This window comes from Geotrypetes seraphini, chromosome 6, assembly GCF_902459505.1.
Source record: "Geotrypetes seraphini chromosome 6, aGeoSer1.1, whole genome shotgun sequence".
Classification (NCBI taxonomy): domain Eukaryota; kingdom Metazoa; phylum Chordata; class Amphibia; order Gymnophiona; family Dermophiidae; genus Geotrypetes; species Geotrypetes seraphini.
This window is the reverse complement of record NC_047089.1, coordinates 124,919,546-124,934,070: the sequence shown is the minus strand read 5'-3', so window position 1 is coordinate 124,934,070 and position 14,525 is coordinate 124,919,546. Positions and strand designations below refer to the sequence as shown.

General features: G+C 42.3%; 1 protein-coding gene across 1 annotated transcript in view; it reads right to left on the bottom strand.

The window, feature by feature from the left end:
* NALCN (sodium leak channel, non-selective) overlaps window positions 1–14,525 on the bottom strand; it is a 1,129,711-nt gene that overhangs the window by 642,072 nt on the left and 473,114 nt on the right. Inside the window, exon 14 of the mRNA XM_033948885.1 lies at window positions 12,320–12,457. Coding sequence (XP_033804776.1) covers window positions 12,320–12,457 — 138 coding nt within the window. The remainder of the gene's footprint in view (window positions 1–12,319; window positions 12,458–14,525) is intronic.

Below are 14,525 nucleotides of genomic sequence, written 5' to 3'. Positions count from 1 at the left end.
TGCGCAGCCTAGGAGTGATTCTTGATTCAAACCTGTCACTGTCAGATCATTTATCAAAATTAGTGTCTTCACGGCAATGCAGTCTAGAAATCCAATGTTATGTTATATTTCTATTACCTCTACCAGCTGAAGTGCATCTATGCTTACTTTTCAGAAAGCGATTTTGCCCAACTACTGTATGTGTTTGTATTATCCCGCTTAGATTACTGCAACACGCCACTAGTGGGCTTACCCGCAAAAACCATCTCCCTGGGTTTCCGTGAACATGTCACCCCTGCACTAACATCCATGCACTGGCTGCCTATCCAAAAATGATGTATCTTTAAAGCCTTGGTGTTAGCCTTCAAGACATTCCACAAGATTATACCAAATTACATAGTATCAAAACTACAAATTTATGTACCCAAACGATCACTGAGATCCCAAGCAGAATAATGGCTGGTCCTACCACCTGGCCGCTCACTCATGTCTGAAACAGCCCGAAAATGCTCTTATTCATATTACATACCCAGATTATGGCACATCATCCCTCCATCTATTAGACTGTTAGACAGTCTATGGAACTTCAGGAAGGCCGTGAAAACCCAGCTCCTTAACGACCTGCATCTTCACCCCTGACAGATGTATCTCAAAGGCACCACCTAATACACTAAATGGACTCTTACTAAAACTCATATGCCATCGCAAGCATAACTTGAACTACTACCAAACTTACAAATCACTCCAAACAGAATCAAATTGTACTATATTCTAAAAACCAACCTCTCTTCCAGTAAAACTTGTTTGTGATACCCACCGGATCAAAAATTGCCATACTTCAATGATGCACACACCTGCAAAGCAAAAGCTATTTTACCTCTATGTTATGCTATGTCTATACTGAAAATGTTACAATTTAAACCACCCTATGCCCACTAAGTCTGCATATGCAAGTCTGTATGTTATGTCTATACTGTAAATGCTGAAATTTAAACCCCCTATGTCTGCCAAGTCTGTATTTCCCACTAAAATTTGTCCGGCTTATACTGTGAATGTACTCTTATAACCCGTTCTGGACTCCTATGGGAGGACGGGCTAAATAAATGAATAAATAAATATGTTGCCACACTCAGTACATGAATCTCTCCCTCCCCCCCTTTCAAAGTTTATTTTAGCTGGAGAATACCTCCCTTATCTAGATGGTTAATGCTAAACTATTTAACTTTTCTATAGCTCACCTTGATTGGTGGACAGGTGGAGGGGCATAATTTTAAGAAAAGTCTAAGTCCGTTTTGGGCCTAAGGCACTAGTCATCCAAAGTCGGCAGCGTCTAAAGTCCATTCTCAAAAAATAGACCAAAATATATTTTTTTAAAAATCATCTATTTCTATGTCCAGTCGTTTGATCATCCAGACCGCTAAGTCGTCTATCTTTATAGTGCATTCTCGTCCAAAATATCATCCAAGTTCAAAACGCATAGAACAAGACCTTTTGGACATGGGAGGGGTCAGCAAAGTGATGGACTGGTCACCCAGACATGGCAACAGAGTAGTGGGGCACCTTACATAGCACTGCTGTGAACTTCACAAAAAAGGTGCCACATAAACATCTCACCACAACTCCCTTATAGGTCATGATGAGCCCTCCAAAACATCCCCAAAACCTGCTATACCCACTTATCTACCACCACAATAGCCCTTATGGCTGCAAGTGCCACCAATATGGCAGTACAGTAGGGTTTGGGGGAGCTTTGGTGGGTTCACATTTTCTACTGTGAATGCAGTGTTTAGAGTGGCTTATGGGCCTCCTAGCTCTACAAGGCTTTCTTATGCTAGGTTCTAATGTTCTAGAGGCAGGTATGTGCACTTTTATTCAGATTTTTATGGCGGGGGGGTCAGTGATCACTGGGGGACTGTGTGGGGGTCTGTACTTTGGTTATCTGGTCACTTTGGATATCTTCTGGGCACATAGGCCTATTTTTAGATCGCCTAATTCACAATGTATAAGTTCCATCTAGGCAGTCTCGTTAAACTTTCAATTATCGCTGCAGGATGACTAAGTCTAGGTCGGCCCACATCCCGCCCTAACCACTCCTCAAAAAATGCCCCTTTTTTACTTTGAGTGCACAGCGGCAGTGAAAAAGCCTAAGCTGCTTTTAGATACATCTAAAACCCGTTTTGATTATCGGCACTTGGATGACCTGTCTTTTTGATCATCCAAGTGCCGATTTAGGTGGGATTTTAGATGTATTTTTGTTTTGATTATGAGCCCCTTAGTGTTCCAGCCTATTCATCACAAGGATGCTCTATCTGTACTTTGATCCTATGGTCAGGACAACACACTGTTATTTATCTTGTTGTTAACACTGGTGTGCAGTTTGATAATATGCTCCTATATTCTTTGGATCACCTCACTTGGGTACAGCCACTGGATGATAACTGAACTTCATTTAAGCTGATGGATCCCTCTCTGTGTGAGTAGACACCATTTCATTTTAAGTGCAAACCTCATCAATTTAAAGAGGCTGACAGCTCCTGCTGGACTAATTTATCCTCCTAAGACAAGTGGACAGTCACATAACAGGAGGGAGAGAGGATCGGCTAGTGACCTATCTTCCTGGAGCAAGAACTAAGGACATCGTAGACAAAATTGAAAGAATCCTGGAAGGAGCAGAGACGGAAGAGACAGCAGTGATAGTCCATGTCGGGACGAATGATGTCACCAGGAGAGACTACAGCAGGGATGCACTTACCGAACAGTTCAAGATCTTAGGAAGGAAGCTGAAGATGAGGACTCAGAGGATAGCGTTCTCAGAGATCCTGTCAGTACCAAGGGCTGATGTGAAGAGACAATAAATGTGTGGATGAGGAGATGGTATGAGGAAGAGGGATTTCACTTCGTGAGGAACTGGACAATGGTTTGGGGCAAGAACAAGTGCTTCAGGAAAGATGGACTACACCTGAGCACGGCGGGAACTAGACTACTAGAAAACAACATCAGGAGAGGAATAGAGCAAGCTTTAAACTAAGAAGGAGGGGAAAACCGACAGTCGACCAAGGGTCGATGATTCGGAAGAAAGTATCCCGAAAAGATACTGAGTGGGAAAAATGCTGGGAAGACACAAATGGCACACAACAGGAGCTGAAAAAACAAAGGAACCGGATGAAACAAGAGGAGGATAGGAGGAGTGTACTACAAGGGGAAGTCAAAATGGAGCAAGATGAAAGGAAGGAACAAAAGGAGGACAATAAGAACGTACCACAAGGGGAAGACAAAAGGGACAAAAATCAGGAGTCGGCAGGTCAGGAAGGGGGCAGAAAGAAGAATGAAACGCAAGGGAAAATAACAAGGAAGAAAAAATACCAGGACTTGAACTGCATGTACACTAATGCAAGGAGCCTAAAGAACAAAATGGGGGAATTAGAAGTCATGGCCAAAAATGAGAACCTAGACATCATAGCGATCACGGAAACATGGTGGAACGAGGAAAACAAATGGGACATAGTACTGCCAGGGTACAAGCTCTACTGAAGAGACAGGACATATCAGAAAGGAGGAGGAATAGCACTATACATAAAGGGCACCATTCACTCGACCAGAGTGGAATCAGCAGCGACAAACGACCAACTGAAATCACTATGGGTTAAAATACTGGGAGGAAATGGAGCCGAGATAAAGATGGGATTGTACTACCGCCCACCTGGGCAAATTGAAGCAAAGGATACAGAACTGGGAGCCGAGATGAGGCGGGAATGTAAAAACGCAAACACCATAGTTATGGGAGATTTCAACTATCTCGGGATAGACTGGAGTCTTGGAATTTCAAAATGTACAAAGGAAACGGAGTTCCTGGAGGCTGACCGGGACTGCTTCATGGAACAGCTTGTCAAGGAACCAACAAGAGGGACTGCTATTCTGGATCTAATCCTCAACAGGCTGAAAGGACCTGCAAAGGAAGTGGAAGTAGTGGGACCATTAGGAAACAGTGATCACAACATGATTCAATTCAAAGTGGAAGTAGGAATGCCAAAGGGGAAGAGAACCATTGCAACAACGTTTAACTTCAAGAAAGGGAACTATGATGCCATGAGACTAATGGTGAGAAGGAAACTCAGAAGCAGCTCCAGGAAAGCACAGACTGTGGAGCAAGCCTGGTCCTTATTCAAGGACAAGATAAATGAGGTGCAAAACCTGTATATACCCAGATTTAGAAAAGGGTACATAAAGAATCGAACAAAAGACCCGGCATGGATAATCAATGAAGTTAAGATAACGATAGGAGACAAGAAAAAATCATTCCGGAAGTGGAAAAAGGATAAAACTGAGGAAAATTGGAAAGAGCACAGGAAGCATCAAAAAGAATGTCACCACGTGGTCAGAAGAGCAAAAAAAGAATACGAAGAGAGACTTGCCAGGGAAGCATAAAATTTTAAACCATTCTTCCGATATGTGAAAGGAAAGCAGCCGGCGAGGGAAGAGGTGGGACCTCTGGATGAGGGAGACAGGAAGGGAGTGGTGAAGGAGGAAGAAGAGGTGGCAGACAGACTAAACACGTTCTTCTTGTCGGTCTTTACAAGAGAGGACACATCCAACGTGCCGGAACCGGAAAAAATCTTCAAGGAGGATCAAGAGGAAAAATTATCATGCATGGAGGTAAGCCGCGAAGACGTAATCAAACAGATAGATTAAAAACTGACAAATCTCCGGGCCCAGACGGAATCCACCCGAGAATACTGAAAGAGCTCAGAAACGAAACAGCGGAGTTACTGCAGCAAATTTGTAACCTATCCTTGAAAACAGGAGTAATCCCGGAGGACTGGAGGATAGCAAATGTTACACCTATCTTCAAAAAAGGATCGAGAGGCGACCTGGGGAACTACAGACCGGTGAGCTTGACCTCAGTTCCAAGGAAGATGGTCGAATCATTGATCAAGGACAGTATCAACGAGTATATAGAAAAAATAAACAGATGAGAACAAGCCAGTATGGTTTCTGTAAAAGGAAGATCATGCCAAACAAACCTACTGCACTTCTTTGAGGGGATAAGCGAACAATTGGACAAAGGTGACCCCATAGACATCGTATATCTGGACTTCCAAAAAGCCTTCGACAAGGTACCCCATGAGCGCCTACTAAGGAAACTGTGGAGCCATGAGGTGGAAGGGACGTGCACAGATGGATCAAAAATTGGCTGGCGGACAGGAAACAGAGGGTAGGAGTAAAGGGACACTACTCTGACTGGAAAGGGGTCACGAGTGGCGTCCCACAGGGGTCAGTGCTGGGACCGCTGCTGTTCAACATATTCATTAATGACCTGGAATCAGGGATAAAGTTCGAGGTTATAAAATTTGCGGACGACACAAAACTCTCCAGTAGGGTTAGAATTATTGAGGAATGTAAAGAACTACAAAGGGACCTGAACAAACTGAGTGAGTGGGCAAATAAATGGCAGATGAGCTTCAATGTAAAGAAATGTAAAGTCTTGCACATAGGGAAAGGGAACCCGATGTATAACTATACGATGGGAGGGATGGTACTGGGGGAAGGCAACCTAAAAAAGGACTTGGGGGTTTTTGTGGATAAAACAATGAAGCCGGAGGCACAATGCGCAGCGGCCTCAAAGAAGGCAAACAGAATGGGCATTATCAAAAAAGGTATCACTACCAGAACAAAGAAAGTTATCCTGCCATTGTATCGGGCGATGGTGCGCCTGCATCTGGAGTACTGCATCCAATACTGGTCGCCGTATCTTGAGAAGGATATGGCGATGCTCGAGAGGGTCCAGAAAAGAGCAACAAGGATGATATAAGGCATGGAAAACCTTTCATATGCTGAAAGGCTAGAGAAGCTAGGGCTCTTTTCCCTGGAAAAGCAGAGACTTAGAAGGGACATGATAGAGATTTATAAGATCATGAAAGGCATAGAGAAGGTGGAGAGGGACAGATTCTTTAGACTAGTGGGGAAAACAATTCAGAAAAATTGAAAGGTATTCAGAAAAATTGAAAGGAGACAGATTCAGAACAAATGCTAGGAAGTTCTTCTTCACTCAGAGGGTGGTGAACACCTGGAATGTGCTTCCAGAGGAGGTGGTGGGACAGAGTATGATATTGGGTTTCAAAAAGGGTTTGGATGATTTCCTGAAGAAGGGGATTGAAGGGTATAGTTAGAGGGTTACTATACAGAATATTAAATGATTAGGGAATAAAAGGTTTAGGTAAAGGATCACTTACAGGTCATGAACCTGGGGGGCCGCTGCGGGAGCGGACTGCTGGGCACGATGGACCTCTGGTCTGACCCGGCAGAGGCAATGCTTATGTTCCTGTTCCTTGACTGCCAAGTTCTCCTACTCACCTACTACCTCACACATCTTATACTACCTTGGAGCTGGAGACTTATTAACATCTATTCTTTCCATAAAATGTTTCCTTTTCTCTGGATCCCTGGGTACATGACATCCACCTACCTAAGAGTACTTTGCTATATTGTTCAAACTATTTACTGAACAATACCTTGTGTAGACATAAAACCACTATAAGACCATAAGAATTGCCGCTGCTGGGTCAGACCAGTGGTCCATCGTGCCCAGCAGTCCACTCCCATGGCGGCCCCTAGGTCAAAAAGACCAGCGCCCTAACTGAGACCAGCCTTACCTGCTTACGTTCCAGTTCCGCAAGAACTTGTCTAACTTTGTCTTAAATCCCTGGAGGGTGTTTTCCTTTATAACAGCCTCCGGAAGAGCATTCCAGTTTTCTACCACTCTCTGAGTGAAAAAGAACTTCCTTACGTTTGTACGGAATCAATCCCCTTTTAATTTTAGAGTGCCCTCTCGTTCTCCCTACCTTGGAGAGGGTGAACAACCTGTCTTTATCTACTAAGTCTATTCCCTTCATTATCTTGAAGGTTTCAATCATGTCCCTTCTCAGTCTCCTCTTTTCAAGGGAGAAGAGGCCCAGTTTCTCTAATCTCTCACTGTACAACAACTCCTACAGCCCCTTAACCATTTTAGTCACTCTTCTCTGGACCCTTTCGAGTAGTACTGTGTCCTTCTTTAAGTACGGCAACCAGTGCTGGACGCAGTATTCCAGATGAGGTCATACCATGGCCCGGTACAGCATGATAACCTTCTCTGATCTGTTCGTGATCCCCTTCTTAATCATTCCAAGAATTCTGTTTGCCCTTTTTGCCGCCGCCACACATTGCATGGATGGCTTCATCAACTTGTCGACCAGTACTCCCAAGTCTCTTTCCTGGGGTGTCTCTCCGAGTACCACACCAGCCATCCTGTATTCATGTACAAGATTTTTGTTACCAACATGCATTACCTTACACTTGTCCATGTTAAACTTCATTTGCCATGTCGCAGCCCATTCCTCAAGCATGTTTATGTCCTGTTGCAGGACTTCGCAATCCTCCTGCATCTTCACTACTCTGAATAACTTTGTTTCATCTGCAAATTTAATCACCTCGCTCGTCGTTCCAATTTCCAGGTTGTTTAAAAATATGTTGAAGAGCACAGGCCCAAGCACTGAACCCTGCGGCACTCGACTGGTGACGCTTTTCCAGTCTGAGAATTGTCCATTTACCCCCACTCTTTGTTTTCTATCTGCCAGCCAGTTTTTGATCCACGTGTGTATTTCACCCTCAATACCATGGCTTGCAAATTTTTTAAATAGTCGTTCATGCGGGACTTGTCAAATGCCTTCTGAAAATCCAGATATACAATGTCGACCAGGTCACCTTTGTCTGCCTGTTAACTCCTTCGAAAAAGTGCAGCAAGTTCGTCAAGCAAGATCTTCCTTTGCTGAAGCCGTGCTGGCTTGTTCTCATCAGATTGTGTCTGTCAAGGTAGTCAACGATGCAATCCTTTATCAGCGCCTCTACCATCTTTCCTGGTACCGAGGTCAGACTCACTGGCCTGTAGTTTCCAGGATCTCCCCTCAAACCTTTCTTGAAGATCGGTGTAACTTTTGCCACTTTCCAGTCTTCCGGATTCCTTCCCAATTTGATCGACAGATTGCTTTTTAGTTGAAGCAGTTCAGCTATAACCCCTTTCAGTTCCTTGATTACCCTCGGATGGATGCCATCCGGTCCCAGGGATTTGTCGCTTTTAAGTCTGTCAATCTGCCTGCATACCTCTTCTAGACTGACTGTCAACCTAGTCAGTTTCCCGTCTTCGTTTCCTAGGTATAGCCTGTCAGCCTCCGGTATGTTACATATATCCTCTTCTGTATATACAGATGCAAATAACGTGTTTAGTTTGTCGGCTATGGCTTTGTCCTCTTAGCACTCCCTTTATTCCATGGTCATCCAACGGCCCCACCGCTTCCTTCACAGGTTGTTTCCCCTTAATATATCGAAAGAACTGCTTGAAGTTTTTTGCCTCCTTGGCAATTTTTTCCTCATAGTCCCTTTTGGCCCCTCTTACAGCCTTATGGCACCTGCATTGATGTTGCTTGTGCTATTTCCAGATTTTGTCTATTTTTTACCTTTTCCATACTTTAAAAGAAATCTTCTTGTCTCTGATCGCTTCTTTCATCGCTACAGTGAGCCACGCCAGTTCCTTTTTCCTCTTGGATCCATTGTTGATACGCGGTATATATAGATTTTGCGCTTCAGTGACTGTGTCCTTGAAAAGGGACCATGCTTGCTCCAGCGTTTTTACAACACTTATCCTTTTCTTAATCTTCTTCCTCACCATGAGTCTCATCCCTTTGAAATTCCCTTTTCAGAAGTTCAGCGCCGTGGCCATTGTTCTGGATCACTGTTTCACCCTCATGTCCAGGTTGAAGCAGATCATATTATGATCATTGCTTCCCAGCGTCCCTTCTACTTCTACATCTTGCGCCGGCCCTCATAGTCCATTTAGATGTAAGTCCAGAATTGCATTTCCTCTCGTGTTTTCCTTGACAAGTTGTTCCAGGAAGCAATTGCCTATTGCATCCAGGAACTTAGTCTCCCTACTGCAGCTGGAGGTGCCTAGGTTCCAGTCTATCCCCAGGTAATTGAAGTCACCCATGATAACTGCATTTCCTCCCTTGCAGTTGTGTTTAATCTCAGTTGTCATTTCTTCATAAATTTCTTTGGACTGCCCTGGCGGTCGGTAGTAGATGCCGATCTTCATTTTCGTTCCATTTGTTCCCGGAATTTTGACCCATATAGATTCTAACATTCTTTGTTTCCAGCGTGTTCTCTCCGGCAGACTCTATTCCCTCTTTGACGTACAGGGCAATGCCCCCACCTTTTTGACCCATTCTGTCTGTGGTATAGCTTGTATCCCGGTAGCACAGTGTTCCAGACGTTTTCTTTGTTCCACCATGTCTCCGTGATGCCGATGTCAAGATTCTCTTTTTGTGCCATAGTTTCTAATTCACCCATCTTGTTCCTTAGACTCCTTGCATTTGTGTATATACATTTGAGTTTGTGGCATGTTACTTTCTTGCACTTTCTTCCCTCTTGCGTCCCATTTGATCCATCTGGATTTCTGTCCTGTCCATGATCCGCTGAGTCTTCCCTGCTAACTTCTTGCACAGTATCCTCTGGATATACTGGTTCCCGAACCATCGACTTTCGGTTGATTGTCGGCTTTCCCCTTCTTCCTAGTTTAAAGACTTCTCAATCTCTCTCCTGATGTTGCTTGCAAGAAGCCTCGTTCCGTCTCCACTGTGGTGGAGTCCATCCTTTCTGAATAGCTTGTTCTTCCCCCAGAACATTGTCCAGTTGTACACGAAGTGAAATCCTTCTTCCTCACACCAGTGTCGCATCCACGTGTTGACTGCTTGCAGCTCCGTCTGCCTCTTCTCATTGGCCACTGGCAGGATCTCTGAGAACGCCACCCTCTGCGTTCTGGTCTTCAGCTTCTTTCATAGCCTCCAGGGTTTCAAGACAAATTTGGACAAGTTCCTGCTAAACTGGAACGTACGCAGGTGAGGCTCTGGACTCATTTAGAGCACTGGTCTTTGACCTGAGGGCTGAAGCATGAGCGGAATGCTGGGCAGGATGGACAACTGGTCTGACCCAGCAGCGGCATTTCTTATGTTCTTATGTTCTCTATGGCATTGAGTTGAAAATATTTTTAATTTTCATTTTTAATTGACATTCCTCAAGAAAGTTGGAACCCGCAAGCAATATATTATTAAATCTCCAAACAGGTCTACTACAATCTTGTTCAGCAATTTTAAATTTAATCCAAACTCCTCCATGATCTGACAAATTGGATCTATGGTGGCTTTTGTGACCTGCTGTACTATTTTATCTGATATAAAAACATAATCTATTCGCGAGAATGATTTATAGACTTGGGAGCAGAAAGAACATTCCCGAGCATTAAAATGAATAACCCGCCATATCTTTCAATCCACAGGATTGTACCAAGTTATCTAACCCTAATGACTTTAGTATTTTACTGGGTTTTTTGTCCAACAATGGATCCATCTTTGTTTATAGGTGGTTTTCTGCTTGAGGAAGGTGAAAGTACTATTAGAGAGCAGGTTTTCTCTGGGTAAAATGATTCATTAGAGGTCGATTTATATTATACTTTTGATGAGTGCAGTGACATACGTATAGCTCTCCACGGCTCTTCTTCATCGCCTGTAATTTAAGAAGCTGTCAGATGCTGGAGGCTGTGGTAAGGGAGGAGGAGGTTTCATAAATCTATTATTCCAATAGTAGTAAGCCTAAACATTCCAATCTTTACAAATATTTAGTTTAAAAATTATAATAATGATAATGTTGGGGAAGCCTATGTTTATTTTTATTTTACCTAAGTGTTATAGTGTTAAAAATAAATAAATCATTTATTTCAAAAGTTGCAAAAAAGCTTGCACACTTCAGTCTTTTAATGTATTTAGTTTTACAAAGCTAATGACAGTGAGGCTAAGTTTTTCTTACACATGAAACATATTTATTTTGGTGATCAATTTGTATGACTGAATATGCACTTTATAAGGTAGAGGGGGATGGTTTAAAGGTTTGAAAAATGATATAGGGAAGACAATTGGTTTAATTCATTGAATTTATATAGTTCATGATTAATATCAATATCAAATATTTGCTGGTATAAAAGTGATACTGTATTGTAGTCATATATGGAGGTATATATATAATATGTTATATATGGACTGTTCTATATTATATTCTTGTTGAATGTAGTATTATGACAGGGTTAAATATTTAATTAAACTGATGAATTTTAGTGAAATGCAGTTTTTAGTTAGATATTTTGAGTTTACTTAGGAGCTTTATGAGTCTTTTCTAAGTTTATAGAGAGCTGTAGGTTAAATTCATGAGAAATGGTAAAGATTTTGTATATTTGATCAAATAATATATGTATGTATTATGTGAGTAATGGAGTATCTTTTGAAGGTAATAGAGTGTGGAAATTCCTCATTTTTAAAGCAAGATTATTAGAGGAGGGTAGAGGATTAATACATCATTTCTACTGATTTTTTTAACTTTTTTAAAAGGGTTTATGGGAAGTTACTATAATATTCATTTATTTATTCTAGACAGAGTTAGTGCAGGGTGGGAGGGAGTATTATGGGTCTGCCATAGGCATTCAAGCTGACCATGAGTTATTTTCTTGAGAAGGAGCGGGGTGGGTGGGGATATACAAGGGTATGGGAGGGGTGTGGATAGTACAATTTTGAAAATTGAAGGCTTATTGGGAGTTTATCATTACTGGTCTATATAAGTACGCTCCCAGGTTTTCATACTTATTGGGATGGGTTTGTGGTAAAAGGGTGAGGGGGTTTAGATTGGGATCCTGGATGTGGGGAAAAATTTTATTTACCTACAACGTCAAAGGGAAATTAAGAAAATATCTGGTATTTGTGGATTATTTTTTATGGTTCCTTTTTTATTAAAATGGTACAATGAGTCTAAAATTATTTTCCTTAAACGTCAATGGGCTCAAATCATCCAATTAAGAGGAAAAAAACACTCACTTTTCTAAAACAACAGGAAGCGGGTATATATTATATCCAGGAAACTCACATATCCGCCATTGAATCGAAATTGGAAGGGGGGCGGGTTAAGCATTTGTTTTTTCACTCCTGCTGTGGGTAAGAAGGCTGGGGTGGCTATCTTAGTTCACAGGAAATGCTCAGCTACTTTTAATCTGATTTCTGCAGATCCCTTAGGTAGATGGGTTCATGTGGATATGATCTTGGGGAAAGATCATCTGGCGCTTTTTAACATCTATGCCCCTAATTCAAATCAAGCTGAATTTTTCAAAACTTTTCAGCAGTTGATTCTACTACTGGCTGCTTCAAATTTAATAGTGGCGGGGGACTTTAATGCTGTTATGAAATTTTTTAAATGATATTTGAAAAAGAAAACTTACCAGTGTAGCAAAGAGATGATAGAGGATAAAGTATATAGCAACAACAGGGGCCCACATATGTCCTACAGCATTGAGAGTTTGATCCATTACATCTACCCATCCTTCTTGAGTAAGGATCTGGAACATTGACATAAATGCCTAAAGAGGGTGAAAAAAATCACGAGTAACTTCACAAACTATATTTTCACATACATTGTGATATCATATATATACTGTATATATCATGTAGTAGCTGTGCTATGTTGTTGAAAGATATATAAGTAAAATCACAAAATAATTCCCAATGGTACCTTTGAATTATATCAACTTACAATTATTTGCAAATTGTGACAAACCCATGGCCAGCTTTGTCCCTGTGGTTAATAAAAACAGAACATGGTCCCTGATCAAAAGAGCTGACCAGGTGAGGAATAGGGATATAGAAATGGCTGACTACCCTTCAGACAGTGAGGTAGAGGAAGAAAAGTATGAGCCTAAGAATAGTCTGCAGAAAACACCATACCAGTTCAAATATGATAAGAAGCCTGCTAGGACTTTTACTATGAAGTGGAAACCTGGTCCTGCAGTGTATTCACAGTATCCTTAGCCTAGGAGAAACCAGGTTCCTCTCCCTATGGATTTTCAGCCCAACCCCCATCCTAGGAGAGAGGGGTGGGACTATGAAACACTTAAAAACAGAGCCCTGAACCAAAGGAAGGAAGAGACAGGGGAAACAAAGCAGAGGCACCAACAGGAGCATGCCCAAGGTGAGGGGAGCTGTCTCTCTCCTCAACCTCAAAGCAGGGAGGACATAGATATGGCAGAGGACTTGCCTAACCAGAGTCCCACTGCTGGGAGCTTAGCTGGAGAAGAGGCAATGGATATTTTTGACTTACCTCCAGTTGCCAGCTTTGACCAGATGGAGGTTAGTTTCTAAACTAAGAAAAGGATAAAACCTGCCTTTCAAGTAGCAAGACTGAGTTGCGTCAAAGGAGAAGCTTCTGCCCACAGACACACACGACTGCAGGCAGGCTCGGCCGGCTTGAGCAAGTTACTTTGGAAACTAACGTGCCACAAAGGGAAGGGGGAGGGAGGGAAGGGGGTAGATTTGACTGGTAGGTAGGAAAGAGGTGACCTTGCGCGTTCCCTCCCTTAACTGCGGGGACAAGGCCTTTCACCCTCCATGGGGCGGTGGATGGCCTTGTCCCCGTGCCCGCAGTGAGCACTTCCCCCCCATCGTTTTGGTGGGTTACCTGCAGCTACCTATGGGTAACAGCCACTTTATCATTCTCTACTGTAAAGTTAAACCTGTGAAGTTTCTGTGATAAAGCCTCTGCAACAATAGTACCTTGTCTGCAGCATCTTACTGTGCTACCTCCATAGAAAAGCTCAGCTGTTGCTGATAAGTCTTGTTAACCACCTGAGCTCTGAACGGAGCAAGGGCTGAAAGCTGGACACTATATCTCACAAGTTAAGCTGGGGACTTTGGCTTTATTGCCTATGTTTTGCTACTGTGCTTGCCTTCCATGTTTTGCAGTTTTCTTTTCATGTATGAATTTATTTTTATGGCATTTCTACTTAACTGAACCCTGGTGAAGAGGACTGTCTTTAACCAGATAAAGTCCAGGGGAATTATATTGCATGCCATACTTGACCATTGGACATTATTGACAACTGTGTGAACCATTTTATTTTGCATGATTTATGAATTTCATGACTGTGGCTGATGGTGCTCAGCCCAACTACCAATAAAGCCTAGAATTGTAAGTTTAACAATGCCTGGACTGTGTCTCCCATTTCTTAGTAAATTTATCTGTGTGGCCTGGGCAACTAGGCAGGGGCTGTTTTACCTGAAAGGCCTTCCTCTTTCCTGAGGAAGCCACACCAACAGGTCAGAAGAAAGCATGGCTAAGTCCGCCTGCAGGTCCAGGCAGGGGCTAGCTATGTGACAAAATTAATGTGATCACAAAAATAAAATTTTAATGCTACGGCTAGATAAAAACAGTATTTTGTTAATAAACATTATGGATGACATTTTTAAAAGTTTAGTCAGATATATACATACAAAGAAACAAGTTATACATATCAACTGAATATGTGTAAATACATATTCAGCCACCTAAAATTATGCAAATACTTATATAATGGAAAAAATTTTATAAAGTTCATCCAACAAATATGTGCTTAAAAATGATATGTGGGGGAGATTCTATAACATTAGAGGCCC